Consider the following 14,831-nt stretch of genomic DNA (forward strand, 5'->3'; position numbering starts at 1 on the left):
TAGGACTGGGATGAGGGAAAATCCCCCTTTTATGATCATGAGCAAAAGGCAGACTTGTTAGGGGAAGAAAAAAAGATCATACATTTATTACAGACACTAACAACACATAACAGAGTAAGACAGTGAGAAGCATTGCCACATCTTGAGAACACCTTCCCCCCACCCCTCCCTTCTTCCCAGGCTCAGCTCTGCTCCCGATATCTCTACCTCCTCCCCCAGTGGCGCAGGGGCAGGGAATGGGGGGTGCAGTCTGTGCTGCCACTTCCTTCATGTTTGGTGAGGGGAGTGTCCAAAACTTGTTCCCCCCTGCTCCATCGTGGTCCCCCTCTCACAGGAGACAGTCCTCCACAAACTTTCTCCGACATGAATTCCTCCCATGGGCCGCAGCGTTCCCCACACTGCTCCGTCATGGGTCACTAACTTCCTCCGACTGGATTCCCTCCCACGGCTGCAGCCCTTCCCGAGCTGCTCCGGCGTGGGACTCCCCTGCATGCTGCAATCCTCCCAGCGCTGAATTACAGCAGCGGGGCTACCTTTTCCCATGAGACCCCGGCCTTCTTTGGGCACAGAACCTTGATCATCTGAGCAGGAACAACAGGCTGTAAATCAATGTCTGCTCCACCGTAGATCTGCATGGGTGGCAGGGGGGGGCCGCCCTGCCGTCTCACCACAGGATACAGGGGGGTCTCTGCTCCGGCACGCCTCCCCCCTCCTTTCTTCCTCTGTTCCTCCACTGACCTTGGTGTTCATGCAGCTGCAGCAACTCCTCCTCACAAGTCCTACTGGCCGTCACCACGTCCCTTCTTAAATACGTTATCGCAGAGGTGCAGCCGATTGGCTCAATTTCCCAAACAGAAGTGGAGCTGATGTGGAGCTGGGGGAGCTTCGAGAAGCTTCTCACAGGGGGCTGCCCCGATAGCCCCCTCCCCTGCCACCAAAAAACTCCACCACTCACTCAACCCAGGACAGTTAAAAATACATTATCCTTTCATAGCTGCTTCTGAGGCAAAATAAGTACTATGACACTTGCCTGATTTTCCTGTGCCTATGTCTGTGCATACATTTGTATGCCACAAAGTGAAATACTCAGCAACAAGAACCATCTCTTGATATGCACTTTCAACAATAAATTAAGAGCAAACCACTTGCTGACTCCAGTCTGCTAATGTTTTATTTTGTTGCAGAAATTCGTGCAAGGTTGAAATTTGACCAATGAAATCAGCCCACAGCAGTGTGAACTATGAATGTTTTCTAAACAAATACTAACTCATAAGAGCAACTAACAAAGATAGGCCTTTGCAAGGAGGAAGGTAGAGGCATTCATAGCTGCCTTCCTGTGGCAGACACAATAATGTATGTAGAAACACCCACCGAGTCAGCTTTGCTGTCAGTAGGATTTAGCTGGCAAAATTTGAAGTCAAGTGCCATTAATTAATTCATTCTCTGCAAGCCATTCCCATTCTGTAGCTGCAAAAATTCACTAAAGCACATCATCACACAAATTAGTTCTTTTATGTTTGCTGTCTTTGTTTTCATCCATTATGATAATTGTGTGCTTTTCTCTGACCTGCAGTTTTATATCTGAAATAAAATACAAGCTAAAGTACAGTTGAAAACCATATTGAAGCAGGAGTTTCCCCAAGTCCCCATAAAAAGCAAAAAGTGTTTTAAAGGTTGTTGGATGTCCTGTTTGGGTACATAGGTTTTATTTAATATGCTACAACAGAAAAATTTTCAAATATTTAAAAAACATGGGTCACCACAGTTTAATCTTGTGCATACCTAGTCTGGACTTTTCCATGAGAGGAACACTGGCTCAAATCTGCTATCCAACTGGTACCCGTGGATTTTAAGATTAAGAATTTGGGAATAGCTTAAAGGTTTTTCTACCTGAGTTGCAGCACGTGTAAAACATGCTATCTTGGGAGTGTTCCTGGCCTTTCTTCTGCCCAAGTAATTTCAAGGGAAGCTTTGACTTAAAGTTCAGTACAGAGCCTTCCCTCTGGCCTACTAGTAGAAAAAAAAAAGTCAGTGATCAACAACATTTAATTCCTTTTTTCTAAAAATTGATGAAAAACAGGGCTTATTCCCAATCTTAGATAATATCCTTCAAATACACTGTAGGTTGCTCAGATAACTTTAAAGAGTGCATTCCTGCCTGGATAGTCAAACTATTGCACATTTGTAACCTTTGTCACTTGCCTGCTTCAGCTTCCAGAGCTAAACTCAGCATGATCAACACTATGTCAAAAATTCGAGGCCAGGAAAAGGGACCAGGTTACCCTCAGGCTGAAGCCTTGCTGGCAGATGCGATGCTGAAATTTGGCCGGGAACTTGGAGAAGAATGCAACTTTGGTAATTTGATTACTTCCCTTTCCATTATAATGCAATAAAAATAGTAGTAAAATTTAATGTTACTTTCATTATTAAAGCATTGTGCTCTTATAAGGGAAGAACTGCAAGAAGCATTAAAGTTCTGCCTTGTCAGACTTCACCTTTAATGTCAGTCAAGGCCTGTTGAGTATCTTCTGTGCATTTGGACTAGAGGTTTTTTTCTTGTGGATGAAAGTCAAATTGTTTCCATTTGGACACATATCCATACAGGCTTTAGGTTCTCTGTCATAGATTATGTTACTGGGGATGTGTTCAACTGAAAAATGTACATGTTCATAAATTGTATTATTGTCTATGCATGTGTACAATAAAACCATTTTATCCTCAGAATTCTTATAATAAATGCTATTGTCTTCATTACGGGCAGGGAATAAAGTCTAGTAGATTTTTAATAGACTTTGACCTTTTTTTTTCCAACCAAATTTCACATTTTAAGGCACTAGTGAATACTCCTGTTCTATCTGTCACTGCTCCTCCCTCCAACCTCCAAATGAGTTTACAGCTGCCTGAGTTAGAAATGTTAAACTGAGACTTAACATTATGTTCTTCAACAGTAGAGGTCTAACTAAAAGAGGTGGCATTCACGACATGATCCTCTGTCTTTCTGTCCTATTTGTGTGGGCTTCTCTGTGGCCATTTTTATAGGGCAACATACAGGACCCTCAAATAGGACCATGAAAATTCTACTTCCTATTTGAATGTTCATAAAATGTTCCTGACATAAAAATATTTGCAATGGAAAAGGTACTTTCTTGTTTATTTTATGTAATTTTCTAGTTAGTTTGGCAGATGTATGTTGATTTGTGCTAGAGACTCCTGAATTGTTTTCTTAATAGGTTGCCTCCCACTTGCTAAATTTTAGACACATTTTTAAAGGGAAAATGAAGAACTAATAGAATTTAGTTTGTACCAATTGCTGTATATTCCCTGATGATTGCAGTAGCACGCAGCAGAATAGATATGGCAGTTATTTTCACATTCATAACTAATAGTGGCTGTTATGGCTGTTTGTCAGTCTTCCTCCAGGTATGGCAGGCTCTCTAGTTTTGCAGTGCATTGCTGGCATCCCCTGCTTGGGAGACAAGGCTCCTTCTGATTTCTCATATTTTTGGATTTTCAGAGCCTTTGTATTCTTTGAAAGTGGATTTTCCCCCACCAACCTACACCTCAAACCAGGAACATATTTTTGACCTCCTTGCTTTTTCTTTTATGCAAAGGAGGTATACCAGAGTGTTAATTTTTGTGGCCCTCAAGTTAATCTTGGAGGAAATCTCAGAAGACTACTAATTCTTATTGAAGTTTATGTACTTGAGTAGATGTATGAAGTCGATAGTTTCATCAAAAAGATAATTTATTAAAAAAATTCTATGAAATTGTTAAGAATTTTTACATTTGATACTGTCACAAGTCTCGCTGTTACAAATACGGCAACCTAGACTTGCATTAGAGCTATTTTTATATGCAGCCTACTGTCTGGTGACAGCAAGACTGGAGCAAATGCAGGTAATTCTTTTCTAGCATGTTTGTTTCACCAGTGAGGAATGAATGGACAACAAGAGGTGTGGAGGAGTCTGTCTTGATGCAGCATGGATCCTCAAGTTGAGCTGTGTTACCAGGCATAAGCTCTGGGGGCTGCAGAAGCATAAAATCCGTGTTGCCCTTTCACGCAGTGTGTCATACTCTGTTTCTTTCCTAAACTTGAGACTTAAAATGAAATGTTAAGTGAAATTTCCATGACAGTTTAATTCTACAGTGATTTGGAACCAAGTTATTTTGAGATAAACTGGACATCTTTTCTTTCAGGACCAGCACTTGCAGATGTGGGAGAAGCTATGAAGGAGCTTTCTGAGGTCAAGGACTCTTTAGACATGGAAGTGAAACAAAACTTCATTGACCCCCTTCAGAATCTCCATGACAAAGATCTGAGAGAAATACAGGTATTACCCTCAATGTGGCATTTTAATAATGCCAAATGTGCAGACTGTATATATGTTCAAAATGTATGTTAGTTGTGTAGTTTAAAGTGGGCTTTCAGCTTTGCAGATGATCTGATTTTAGTCTCTTTTGGGTTGAGTTCTGCTTTTCAGTTCTGTCTTTCTTGTTGATGGTTTAGAAAGGGAAAGATCAAAATTCTAGCACTTTTTGACGCTAGCATTGTTAAGGTTATACAGGTATGAACACAGTACTCTAATCCTACCATTTGAAAGGTCATTTCATTAAATAGATGAGCAGACGTTTACATTCAATTTTCTAGTGTTTGACATCTGAGGGCATTTCAACAGTTGCCTCTAGACTGGTACTATTCTTTTGTCTGTATGAAGACTCTGTCCAAAACATTTCCAGGAATTTTGAATACAAACACTGTTTTCCTGCATGAATTATGTAATTGATAATCCAAGAACCATCCAGCATTTACAAAGAAAAATCTGTTTGCACACATACTTCTGCAGACACAACCTGATTTTATAATTATGGAAGTGAAAGTGCCTCCCAGTTCAGCAAATGCTTATCTGTTTAAGTAACTGTCTGAACTAATTAAGGCTTTCATATTGTTCGATATATGTGGATGTCTTAGGCAGTTTGATATAATTTACAAAGTTGTCAAAGTTAGAAGTATTATAGTAGATGACAAATTGATTCTTCTGAGGGCAAGTAAACACCTAAAGTAATCGTGCTGGTAGCATTAACCTTTGGCTAGCTTGATGTGGTGGCTGCTAAACAGATTGACATGAATGTTATGTCAGTTAACAAACTGGAAAATCTTTAATAAAAGTTAACATTAATGTCCTTTGGTGGTCTGATAGAAGTGATAAAAGTATTTTCTGTGTTGCTTTGTTTATGAGAACTGTTAGTTACACCAGCAAAAATGTACTCACTTGTGCTTTTAATAGAGTTTTCTCTTAAACAGCTAGGGAAAAAACACGGGGTTCAGGTAATTCTGCATCAGAGTTAAAAAGCTAGAAACTCACATATTTTTTATACAGCTGACAGTTGCAGTTATCCATTCTGCGTGGCCTTTTTTTAATGTTGAAAGTCTGACATTTAGAAAGCAGCACACCATTGCTTCTTAAGTGATATGTAAAACCACCTAATTCATTGTTATGTATTTCCCCTCTCTGGGAAAGGCTTAATATACAGCAAACAGCACATGCTTTCAAAGGTACAATGGACTACCTGATTACTATGCAGCATAAGGAGATTTGGGGAACATCCTTCATTCCATGCTTGCATTTTCATTTTTGTTTTTTTAGCATCACCTAAAGAAAATGGAGGGTCGACGCCTGGATTTTGATTACAAAAAGAAAAGACAGGGCAAGCTCCCTGATGAAGAACTTCGCCAAGCTCTGGAGAAATTTGACGAATCAAAAGAAATTGCTGAATCAAGCATGTTCAACCTTCTGGAGATGGATGTGAGATAGTCCTTGTTAATCTTTGAGCTGAATCTTAAAAAGAGAAAGATACTGGTTCAGCAGCTGAAGGCAATCTGAAGCAGTCTAAAACTTGAAAGCCTTATTAAATCCATGATGACACAGATTCTTGTCACTGTACAACTGGGAGCACTTGCCTCAGTGTGTGGCTCAGAAACTATAGTCACGTACACCATGCACATGTAGGACTAATTTTATAGCAATTTTAGACGTAACTGAACTAAAGAACATAAATCATCTGTAGCATTATGGTGCTTCCTAACTGCATAGTGTTACTTACAAAACCAAAATATCATCCTTCTTAGAATTATGTAAATGAAAGTCGTGACTTTTACTTAGCTGTAGTTTTAGGGTTTCAGCCAAGGCTTTTCCTCAAGTGTGTGGGTGGCTGAGAGGATTGGTAAAGATCAGAGATGGTGAACTGACAACCTCATGCAGTCGTGAATAGGAAAGCCAAAGCTAATGTGACTGCTCAAGTCTGACTGCAGCATATTTTTTGCTTACAGAGTGGTTTAGAATTGAGCATCTGTTAGTGTTTTTTTCTAATCTTCTATGTATAATTAATGTTGAAACTGAAAAATCAAGCAAGAAGGAAAAAATATTTTTTGGAGGTAAAAAACATTTCAGCTGAAGTCTGTCTTACAGGATGTGTGGTCAAAGGAAACTCAGTTTAAATATTTCTGTTGAGGTAAATGATTGGATTTATTTAAAGTTTAAATACACACCTAATTTAATTCTTAATTTTGTTATCAGATTGCTGAAGAGGGGCCATAACAAACCTGAAAATATTTGCATGTTAGAAATTAAATATAGCTGTGTTGAAATGAAAGAAGTATAACAAGTTTGTAGTTTTAATTCTCATAGTAACCTAACCCCATATGGCCAGATAGTTCTGGCCTGCATTACACCATTGCAGCATTGTAGTATTATGGAAACTGCTAGAAATTGCATTGCCCACACAGGAGTTTTGGATGCTTTTTTCCCCCGTGAAGTAGAATGCTGTCTGCTTTCACTACAAATATTCTGCGTCCAAGCGTATGTAGTATCTTCCTCTTTTGGTCTGCTTCACAGGCCAGAATACAACAGAAGTATGACCATAGTCCCTGTGGTTTTGTGCCCCTCAAGGGCAGGGAGGGAATGCTCTCATTACAGTCTAACTTTTACTTTCCTCATTTTGCTGAATGAGGTAGGTCAGTAGGCTGCTGTTCATGCAAATCAGCCATGGAGATGATCAGTGGAGAAGAGTTGCAGTTACCGCTGAAGATCAGGTCATAACTAGACATGGTAATAAATAAAGACTGGTATGTAACTATTCATGAGCTACAAAAATGAATCACATTTTTATACAGATAAGTAAAACTGCCTTTGCAGTGTCAGTGTGACAGTGGTCTTGCTAATGCTGAGCTGTTGTTAGTAGTAGCTTAAGATCTGATATTTTAATGTCAATCCTCAGATTGAACAAGTGAGCCAGCTTTCTGCTCTTGTACAAGCCCAGCTGGAGTACCACAAGCAGGCCACACAGATCCTACAGCGAGTTACTTCTAAGCTGGAAGATAGGTAATGGACTTTTTGTAAGTTTGTTGAATTGTTTTTTTGTTTTACAAAGGCAGAAAACCTATGACTAGAATGCAATACTGTTATCTTTTGCAAGTGGTTAATTGTACATTTATGAAAACAAGGGCCATTTCATTAGGCAAGTGCAAGCTGATGTTGATGGGTTTTGGAGATACATGTACTTCTGAGTATGGTTGAATGACTACTGAGTTGGAGAAAGCATCTCAGCTCAGTAAAGCTGTTAGATGAGATTTAAGTGAAAGCAAGCATTTATAAATATTGGAAGTCAGTACAGCTTTGGATTCCTTACCATTCTTGCATGTATTCACAAAGTAGTCTTTCTGAGAGAAGATGCTACTGATTGCTCTTGAAAAAGAGTATTTTGTTATATTCTTATCTACCTGAAGATCTTTCAGAGCCAGGTAGTGATATCCCCATCATTTGCCACTTTATTAAACACTCCCTTTTTCCAGCTTTATTATCAGATCCAACTTGATACAAGGCTTAACTGAGTTTATATCTTCCATCCCCTTTTCTGTAACTGCAAATGCTGTCTCAGAATTGATACAATATCTCCTTAATAGAATTTTACAATTTTTAGTTTAGCATTTTTGTTTCTATCAACACAAAGCAGATTGTATCTCCTTGAAATGAGGAAGATAACATTTGTAAAAGTTTATCAGCTTCCCACACACACATCTTTCTTCAAGGAAACTTATATATGAAAGGTTGCTTTAGTCCACATGGTTCTGGAATACTCTTCCTAAAAGCTGGATGTAATTGCCAAGAGCAGATAATGTTCACATACTTGTGAAGGTAGCTTTTTAAACGTGCATGATTCTTTGCTGTTTTCTGATGTCACTAGTGTACACCTAGTTTCTGGTACTACTGGGTTTTTCAGTACTTATTTTCTCAGAGCACACAATCTGTAGGCCTCACCCAGTTGTAAAGTCTTAAAATTTCTTAGTGATTAGGAGCAGCACTTGTTTTGGTAGGTAGGCTGCCCATGAGGCTGTTTCTGGATACAGTTTGCAATATTGTTTAAACAGGATGATTTTCAACACTTCCAAATGAGTACTGAAATTCACTTACTTTACAGAGGCATTAAAAAATCCTCAGGAGCAGGTGGGTTGTATTGTAGTTTGCAAGTTACACCATAGAGTGAACACACGTCTCTCTGCAACAGATTTCTCTTCCTTTATCAATTCAGATGATCCTTTGCCCTTTTGAAACTTCTGCTAAACAGTCAGTATCTTTGCTTTAAGTTTCAGCTCTGAATGATTTTAGCTTTTCAAGAATCTTGCATCAGACTGCTATTACAGGTCAGCTGAAATAGATCTTTTGCATAAACTTACTGTGAATTCCTAATCATAAAGAGTCTGCTAGCTACATCATCCCTGCTGCACACCACTGTACACAAATTAGAGCACTGTGATATGCTTATGCCAGGGGTTAAGCAGGAACGTAGAGCTGTTACTATTTGAGCTACTTGTCTGTTCTACTGGTGATATTCAAGTGGCAAAAATTCATAGCCCTGGATTTTGGAGGTTGTTTTTGGACCATATGGACCATAAAATAAATGATGTTTTAATTTTAATCTGGGCAAATTTGTTACTGTTTACTCTCAGTGATGTCTACAGCACAAACTGACTGTCTTCTAGATACTTTTTAAAAGATGTGAATGGAACTTGTTCATGTTGTTGTTTGGCATAACAATGTCTTCTAACTACTAAGACTGTCATGTTTAAAATATTACACAAAGAATTTTTTAAAAATATGAGATTAAAAAAATATGAGACTACAAAAACCTTGAAAAAATTTAAAATGCACTCAAGTCTTCTTTCTGGGCACTTTAGAGTAGGCTTCAAAACTTCCTTTAGGAATTGCAAGTATTTTCATTTTTCTTCTACATATTAATGGAAGGCATAAACTTCCTTAAAATACCATGATTCCAGGAACTGGGACTTTAGAAACTTGGCAAACACTGGGAGACTTACAATAAATTAATAAAATCTGGAATGTCAGCAAAGGCTTTTCCTTTTAAACTCTCTTTTTCATCAAGCAAAAGGAGGCTGCAGTTTTCAAGTCAGAATATAGTGACAGAGTAGCTGAGAAGCAGGAATGGTTTCCTTGGAGATGTTTCTTTTCTTAAGAAACATGGCTCATGCTGAGCTTTTAGGTAATTTTTATCAAGTTACTAGAACTGTCACCTTCTAGTTTATAATCTGTAAAAAATGGTGTTTACTTCACGGAAGTATTAAGTGTAATAGAACTTAAGTATTTTTTCTTCAAAACTTTACTGTTTTGAAAAAGTAACTTTTGTTAATGAATGAAACACAACAAAGACTTTTTATTTAAGTTTATCTTGACAGCTTTGTTATTTTATAGTTTTAATACACTTATGTTTTTGTTCATGAAGACGAAAAGCAGTCTCTGAGGACTGAGTAATACTGGTAATATTTTGGATGGTGAGGAAATGCTTGTTACCAGGACCCAAACTGGTTAAGTTAGAAGCAGAACTTTTCAATAGATAAATCAAGATGTGCTATGAACAGCACATCTGGTGCAGATCTAGAGAAAGTTAGGGAAACCAACTTGTGTTTTAAATACAGAGGTCTTGATTCAAGTATTCTTCCATATGCAGTATTAGAAATGTATATGGCAGTTGTTCTGCATAAGCTGCTCTGATCCTGTCATCATCCCTTCCCTGGATTTTACCCTGGAATCTGAAAATGTACCTTTTCCTAGAAATTCTAGATTTCTCAATTAGAAGAGTAAGTTGAAATGAATAATGCATATTTTTGAGAGTCAGAAAAACTGGAGTTCTGTGCCTTTGTGAAACAAGTATTCCAAATTACAAATGAACAAAATCTGCAACTGAAGTCAGTACATTCCCCCACAGTCTTCTCACAAAATAACAAGAGTTGTCATCGACCAACTGAACAGTTAAGGCTTGCCAGGGATAGAAGGAAAAATCATACTAAAAATGGGGGCAGAGATGTTTGTACAGCCCTTCTCTAAGCATTGCTAATCACATAACAGGTTTTTCTCCATTAGAAGTTCTTTGTTATTGTTAGACAAAAGGAAGCCAAACAAAGAGCTAAATTCTTGGAGGGGAAGAAAAATTAACAACCTCATGCATAGTCACTTGAGGGAGTTTCTGTTGTAAATAAAAAATTACTCCAAATGATAAAACTTGTTTAGTCTGGATGACTGGTGGATGGGAATTTCAGCCATGGAAATAAAGATGTTTGGTGTGTCTCATCTGTTAACAAGAAACTAACTCTTGACATTTACATTTTGGCAGAATAAAAGAGGCATCATCTCAGCCCAGGAGAGAATACCAGCCCAAACCCCGTATGAGCCTGGATTTCACAACTGGTGACAATACTCAGCACAATGGAGGAATATCCCATGCCACCACACCCAAACCATCAGGTAATGGCAGTCACAATGTGAGAAGAAAAGACAACTGTCTGGAGTTTTGCTACAATGCAGAACTAATCTAGATATTAGTTCTTTCATAGTGAGGGAAAATGAGAATGAGGATGGAATAGGAGAAAGCTGTTCGAACTGTTGTTTCTTTGAAAAGTGTTCATATCCCCAGGCAGGAGAACAGAGATGGATCATCTGCTGCTTTAAATGTGTCTTTGGGTCAGAAATTTAGAAGTTCAAAGAGATGCTGTCATACTGAATTCACCTTGAAATACAGATCTTTAGAAAATAGGCATTTAGAAAACCAAAATTGTAACTGGAAGTTTTCCATGAAAATGCAGAATCCTGAACATCGCCCCTACCCCTGCACCCCCAAGCCTCCATAACCTTATCCTGCTTTTTAAAACCAGGTGTTATAACACAAAAAGCCTGAAAGTAAAAATTGCTAAAAAACAACAAAGCCATCTGAGTTATTTTCTTTGTTAAATTGGAAGCAATACAAGCAAGTTAAAGCATTTATGACTGTGCCTAATTATTCTTTTAAAGAAGTGATTATTTCATATCAGGACATATTAAGAAAGCCGTATTATTTGTTTCTCACAGTAATGGTCTGTTATCCCATGTTATGGTGAGGGCTGTTCTCTGTCCAGACCCTGACCTCAGTTATGACAGTTTACCTCAGTGACAATTGCTAGTGCAATGGGGATACAATAGGGGATACAATAGAGATTGCTTGTACGTGAGCATGGCTTGAGTCTTGCATGCTATAGCTCTCCTCATGCCACTAGTAATTTTCTTCTTTACTTCTTTGTAGTGTCATGAACTGTAGTGTCTATGCTAAGGCAGGGAAGACTGATGTGTCCGAGTCTCTTCAGCATTCATGTTTTCCTCTTGAGAGAGCAGTGTTTAGCATTTTCTTCAATAGGGATTCTTTCTATTGAAGTATTTATCAGTTTCAGAAAAATGCCTTTGAAAATTCTTTAATGTATGTTTGGGTTGGTTCATTCAAAGCTCCAATCTTCTATGGTCATTAGAGTTCATTTGTTATGTCTTCTAAATTTCAGCTGGTAGCAATGAGGATACCAAACATGTGTTGTAAGGCTTGTTGATGCCAGCAAAATAGTCTTCATGACAAATAAAGTAAAATATGCTGTAAGCGATATGTAAAGAAGTGAAAGAAGGTTTCATTACATAATTTAATAAATTAAATCTGGTATTTGAAAAATTTGTTCTATTGAGATCTGTAGAATTGGAATATTTTTGTCCTAAAATGGCTCAAGCATGGGCTTTCTAGCCATAGTGAGTGGTTGAAATGAATATGCAAGAAGTTTGAATCTGAATCTTATTCATCCTGAAGTCAGTATACATGAAAAAGCTGAAATATGTATTCTTAGAAGTGCCATTATGGTGAAGTGTCACGTGTCGGTTTATTCTGACTACTGGAAGTGCATGTACTTTTACTATGGAAAGTTGGGTAGGGATGGATATAAGATTCTTTACAATTTAGTGCCACTAAATCCTAAGTATTTTGACCAGTAACAGTTTTGCTTTTGGTAGGCTTGAAGCTATAGAGACTTCCTGGGGTGGGGGAAAATGGAAGGATGAGAGGAATATTTATTAATTTCATATAACTTATGAAAATGTAATCTAACTAACAATTTATAATAATATCCATTAGTCATCCTGAGGGTTTATGGTCAGATGTTCTTGAACTAGGATATTAGAAATATTTCCATTTCAAACTTGTTCTGAATCTATCCTGGTGACCCTTCAATCAAGTGTTTTGTGTGAATGGGGAAAAAGGTCTTTGGAAACCTCATTAAAATTCAGCGGGTTAGGAGCATATACAGTGATTTACAGTATAGCTGTATCAGTGAAGATTCCAAATAAAGGACAAAGCCACTGTTAGATCTTCACTGTTGTTTTAAGCTACCTCTTACACTACTTACCTGAAGTAAATAGACAAAGTATCTCTCTTCCAGTAAAGCTAGAAATATGTTAGGGCCTTTGCTTCATTTTTTGTGTTTTGTAAACAGATAAAAATTAGATTCAAACTGATTGTAGCCATGCTTTTAGGTGTGGGCTTGACTGTAGCTTGATTCTTTTAGGATTCTCAGACATTTACTAGCAGTCACATATGAAAACTGAAGGCTGCCAAAAGCTGATTGCTGTCTTTTCATGAAGTTTAGCAGTCCAAATTTAGATGTTATCAAAGAACTGTCATCAGCATATGAGTGATACCAGAAATGGCAAAATCTGTAGTAGGTACAGTGGTAAAGAGGATACTCTAACTGTTGAGATTTTTAAGCACATTGTTTCTTTGTATTTGTTCTCCGTAGGTGTTCACATGGATCAGCCATGCTGCCGAGCTCTGTATGACTTTGAACCAGAAAACGAAGGGGAGCTGGGATTTAAAGAGGGTGATATCATCACTCTCACTAACCAGATTGATGAAAATTGGTATGAGGGGATGCTTCATGGCCAGTCAGGTTTTTTCCCTATCAATTATGTTGATATTCTAGTTCCATTACCCAATTAGGATGGCTGATCCACCACCTATGACCTGGATAGTTGTGTCAGTACCACTGCTTTCAAAATGCTGCTTCTTACACCTTACAAGTGCAAACTGCAGTGGTTAGTCATCGATTCCCACTAGGCATCTTTGGTTTGTGTGTTGTCATACTACATGGTGGTGATGCGTGGTATCTTCTGAGCCTGCATAGTGTGGGTTAGTTTATTGGCCATGCTGGCCTGGTGGTAACCAGAGCCATTACTGAGATGAAGCTGGGAAGATGATAGTAAGCAAAGCAGGTAACTCACAGTGAAGTAGCAGGAAGTGAAGGTGATATTGGGAAGATAACGCCCATCACCACTGTATTACTTTTCAGTCTTAGTTCTCTATAAAAAGAGGGAAAATTTCTTGCCATTCCATCTTTCCCTTCACAAATCTAACACTGACTGACCAGAATTGTATCTTCCAACCAAAATGGCTTGCTGTTCTCACAGAGACATTGTAAATGTAGACCCTCTGGTTTCTCAGAAAGTGAACCACTGTGCTGTGTGTCCTGCTGCTCTCCGCTCATTTTTATATTCTCAATTATTGTTAAAAGGCCTATTTTCATCTAGAGGTAAACTTCAAACCACAGAATGGGGATTCCAATAGTAAAAACCTTGGACCACAAACCACCTGAATTTGCCCTTCAGGAACTTTGAGCATGCTCACCAAAATGCCAGTAAGAGGGCAAGATGGGGAATAAAACTGGCATTTGTTAACTGTTTCTTGTCAAGTCTTGGCACAAAATCATGCTGCTTAAGCACCAGGTATCCTTTGTCAACTCACTCACTGAGGAATACAATAACCAACTGAACATGACCCTCACTTCATTTGTTTCTATCTACCATGTGTTCTTTGAACATCATTTGTGCACATTCTGCCCTCAATGAGGACTAAATAAAACATTGTTTTTTGTGTTGAGTAATTAAAGACATGTGGCTATATATGCAAAAACATTTCCCATATGTTTAGTTGGTTCTCTTGTGTTCCTCCTTCCCGCACTTTGTGTGTACATTGCTGTGCCTAGCTTCCTGGCATTCTTTTGGTAACAGTTGCAGAAGTTGTTAGTTTAGTTATCCAGAGTTCTATTTATCTAAATTGTACAGACTCTCTCAGAAGTTTAATGTACTGCTTCGAATGTGCCACTTCAGTACTGGATGATGTGAAATGAAAACAGTTCCCTATTGCTTAATGTATAATCTGTATCATGGAAAGTATTGATATTTCAAATAAATGCTGGGAGAATAACTAGAATAATGTTGTGGAATATTACTTTATTTCTTTCAAATATGTTGTGCTAACTTCAGCTAGCAAAAATTTTATTTCAGAAAGCATATTCCTCATTTCCTGAAAATGTGAAAAATATTTTCTCATTATCATATTGCTTCAGTCTATTAAAGCTCATATGTATAATGGCTCTCATAAACAGGGTAAACTGAACACTGAGCACATTAAATTAATGTAAT

General features: G+C 38.1%; 1 protein-coding gene across 6 annotated transcripts in view; it reads left to right on the forward strand.

Annotated features, from left to right (window-relative positions):
• The window catches only part of SH3GL2 (SH3 domain containing GRB2 like 2, endophilin A1), a 105,147-nt gene extending 90,528 nt beyond the window's left edge, over positions 1 to 14,619 (forward strand). For 5 of the 6 annotated variants that reach the window (XM_033004224.2, XM_042804553.1, XM_042804554.1 and 2 more), the window contains 6 exons: positions 2,212 to 2,355; positions 4,198 to 4,331; positions 5,646 to 5,804; positions 7,276 to 7,379; positions 10,684 to 10,814; positions 13,151 to 14,619. In XM_033004224.2, coding sequence (XP_032860115.1) covers positions 2,212 to 2,355; positions 4,198 to 4,331; positions 5,646 to 5,804; positions 7,276 to 7,379; positions 10,684 to 10,814; positions 13,151 to 13,350 — 872 coding nt within the window. In that variant the 3' untranslated portion in view covers positions 13,351 to 14,619. The remainder of the gene's footprint in view (positions 1 to 2,211; positions 2,356 to 4,197; positions 4,332 to 5,645; positions 5,805 to 7,275; positions 7,380 to 10,683; positions 10,815 to 13,150) is intronic. The other variant, XM_042804555.1, reaches the window with a different exon arrangement.
• The last annotated feature ends 212 nt before the right edge of the window (positions 14,620 to 14,831 follow it).

Source organism: Tyto alba, unplaced genomic scaffold (genome assembly GCF_018691265.1).
Source record: "Tyto alba isolate M040663 unplaced genomic scaffold, T.alba_DEE_v4.0 Super-Scaffold_42, whole genome shotgun sequence".
Taxonomy (NCBI): Eukaryota; Metazoa; Chordata; class Aves; order Strigiformes; family Tytonidae; genus Tyto; species Tyto alba.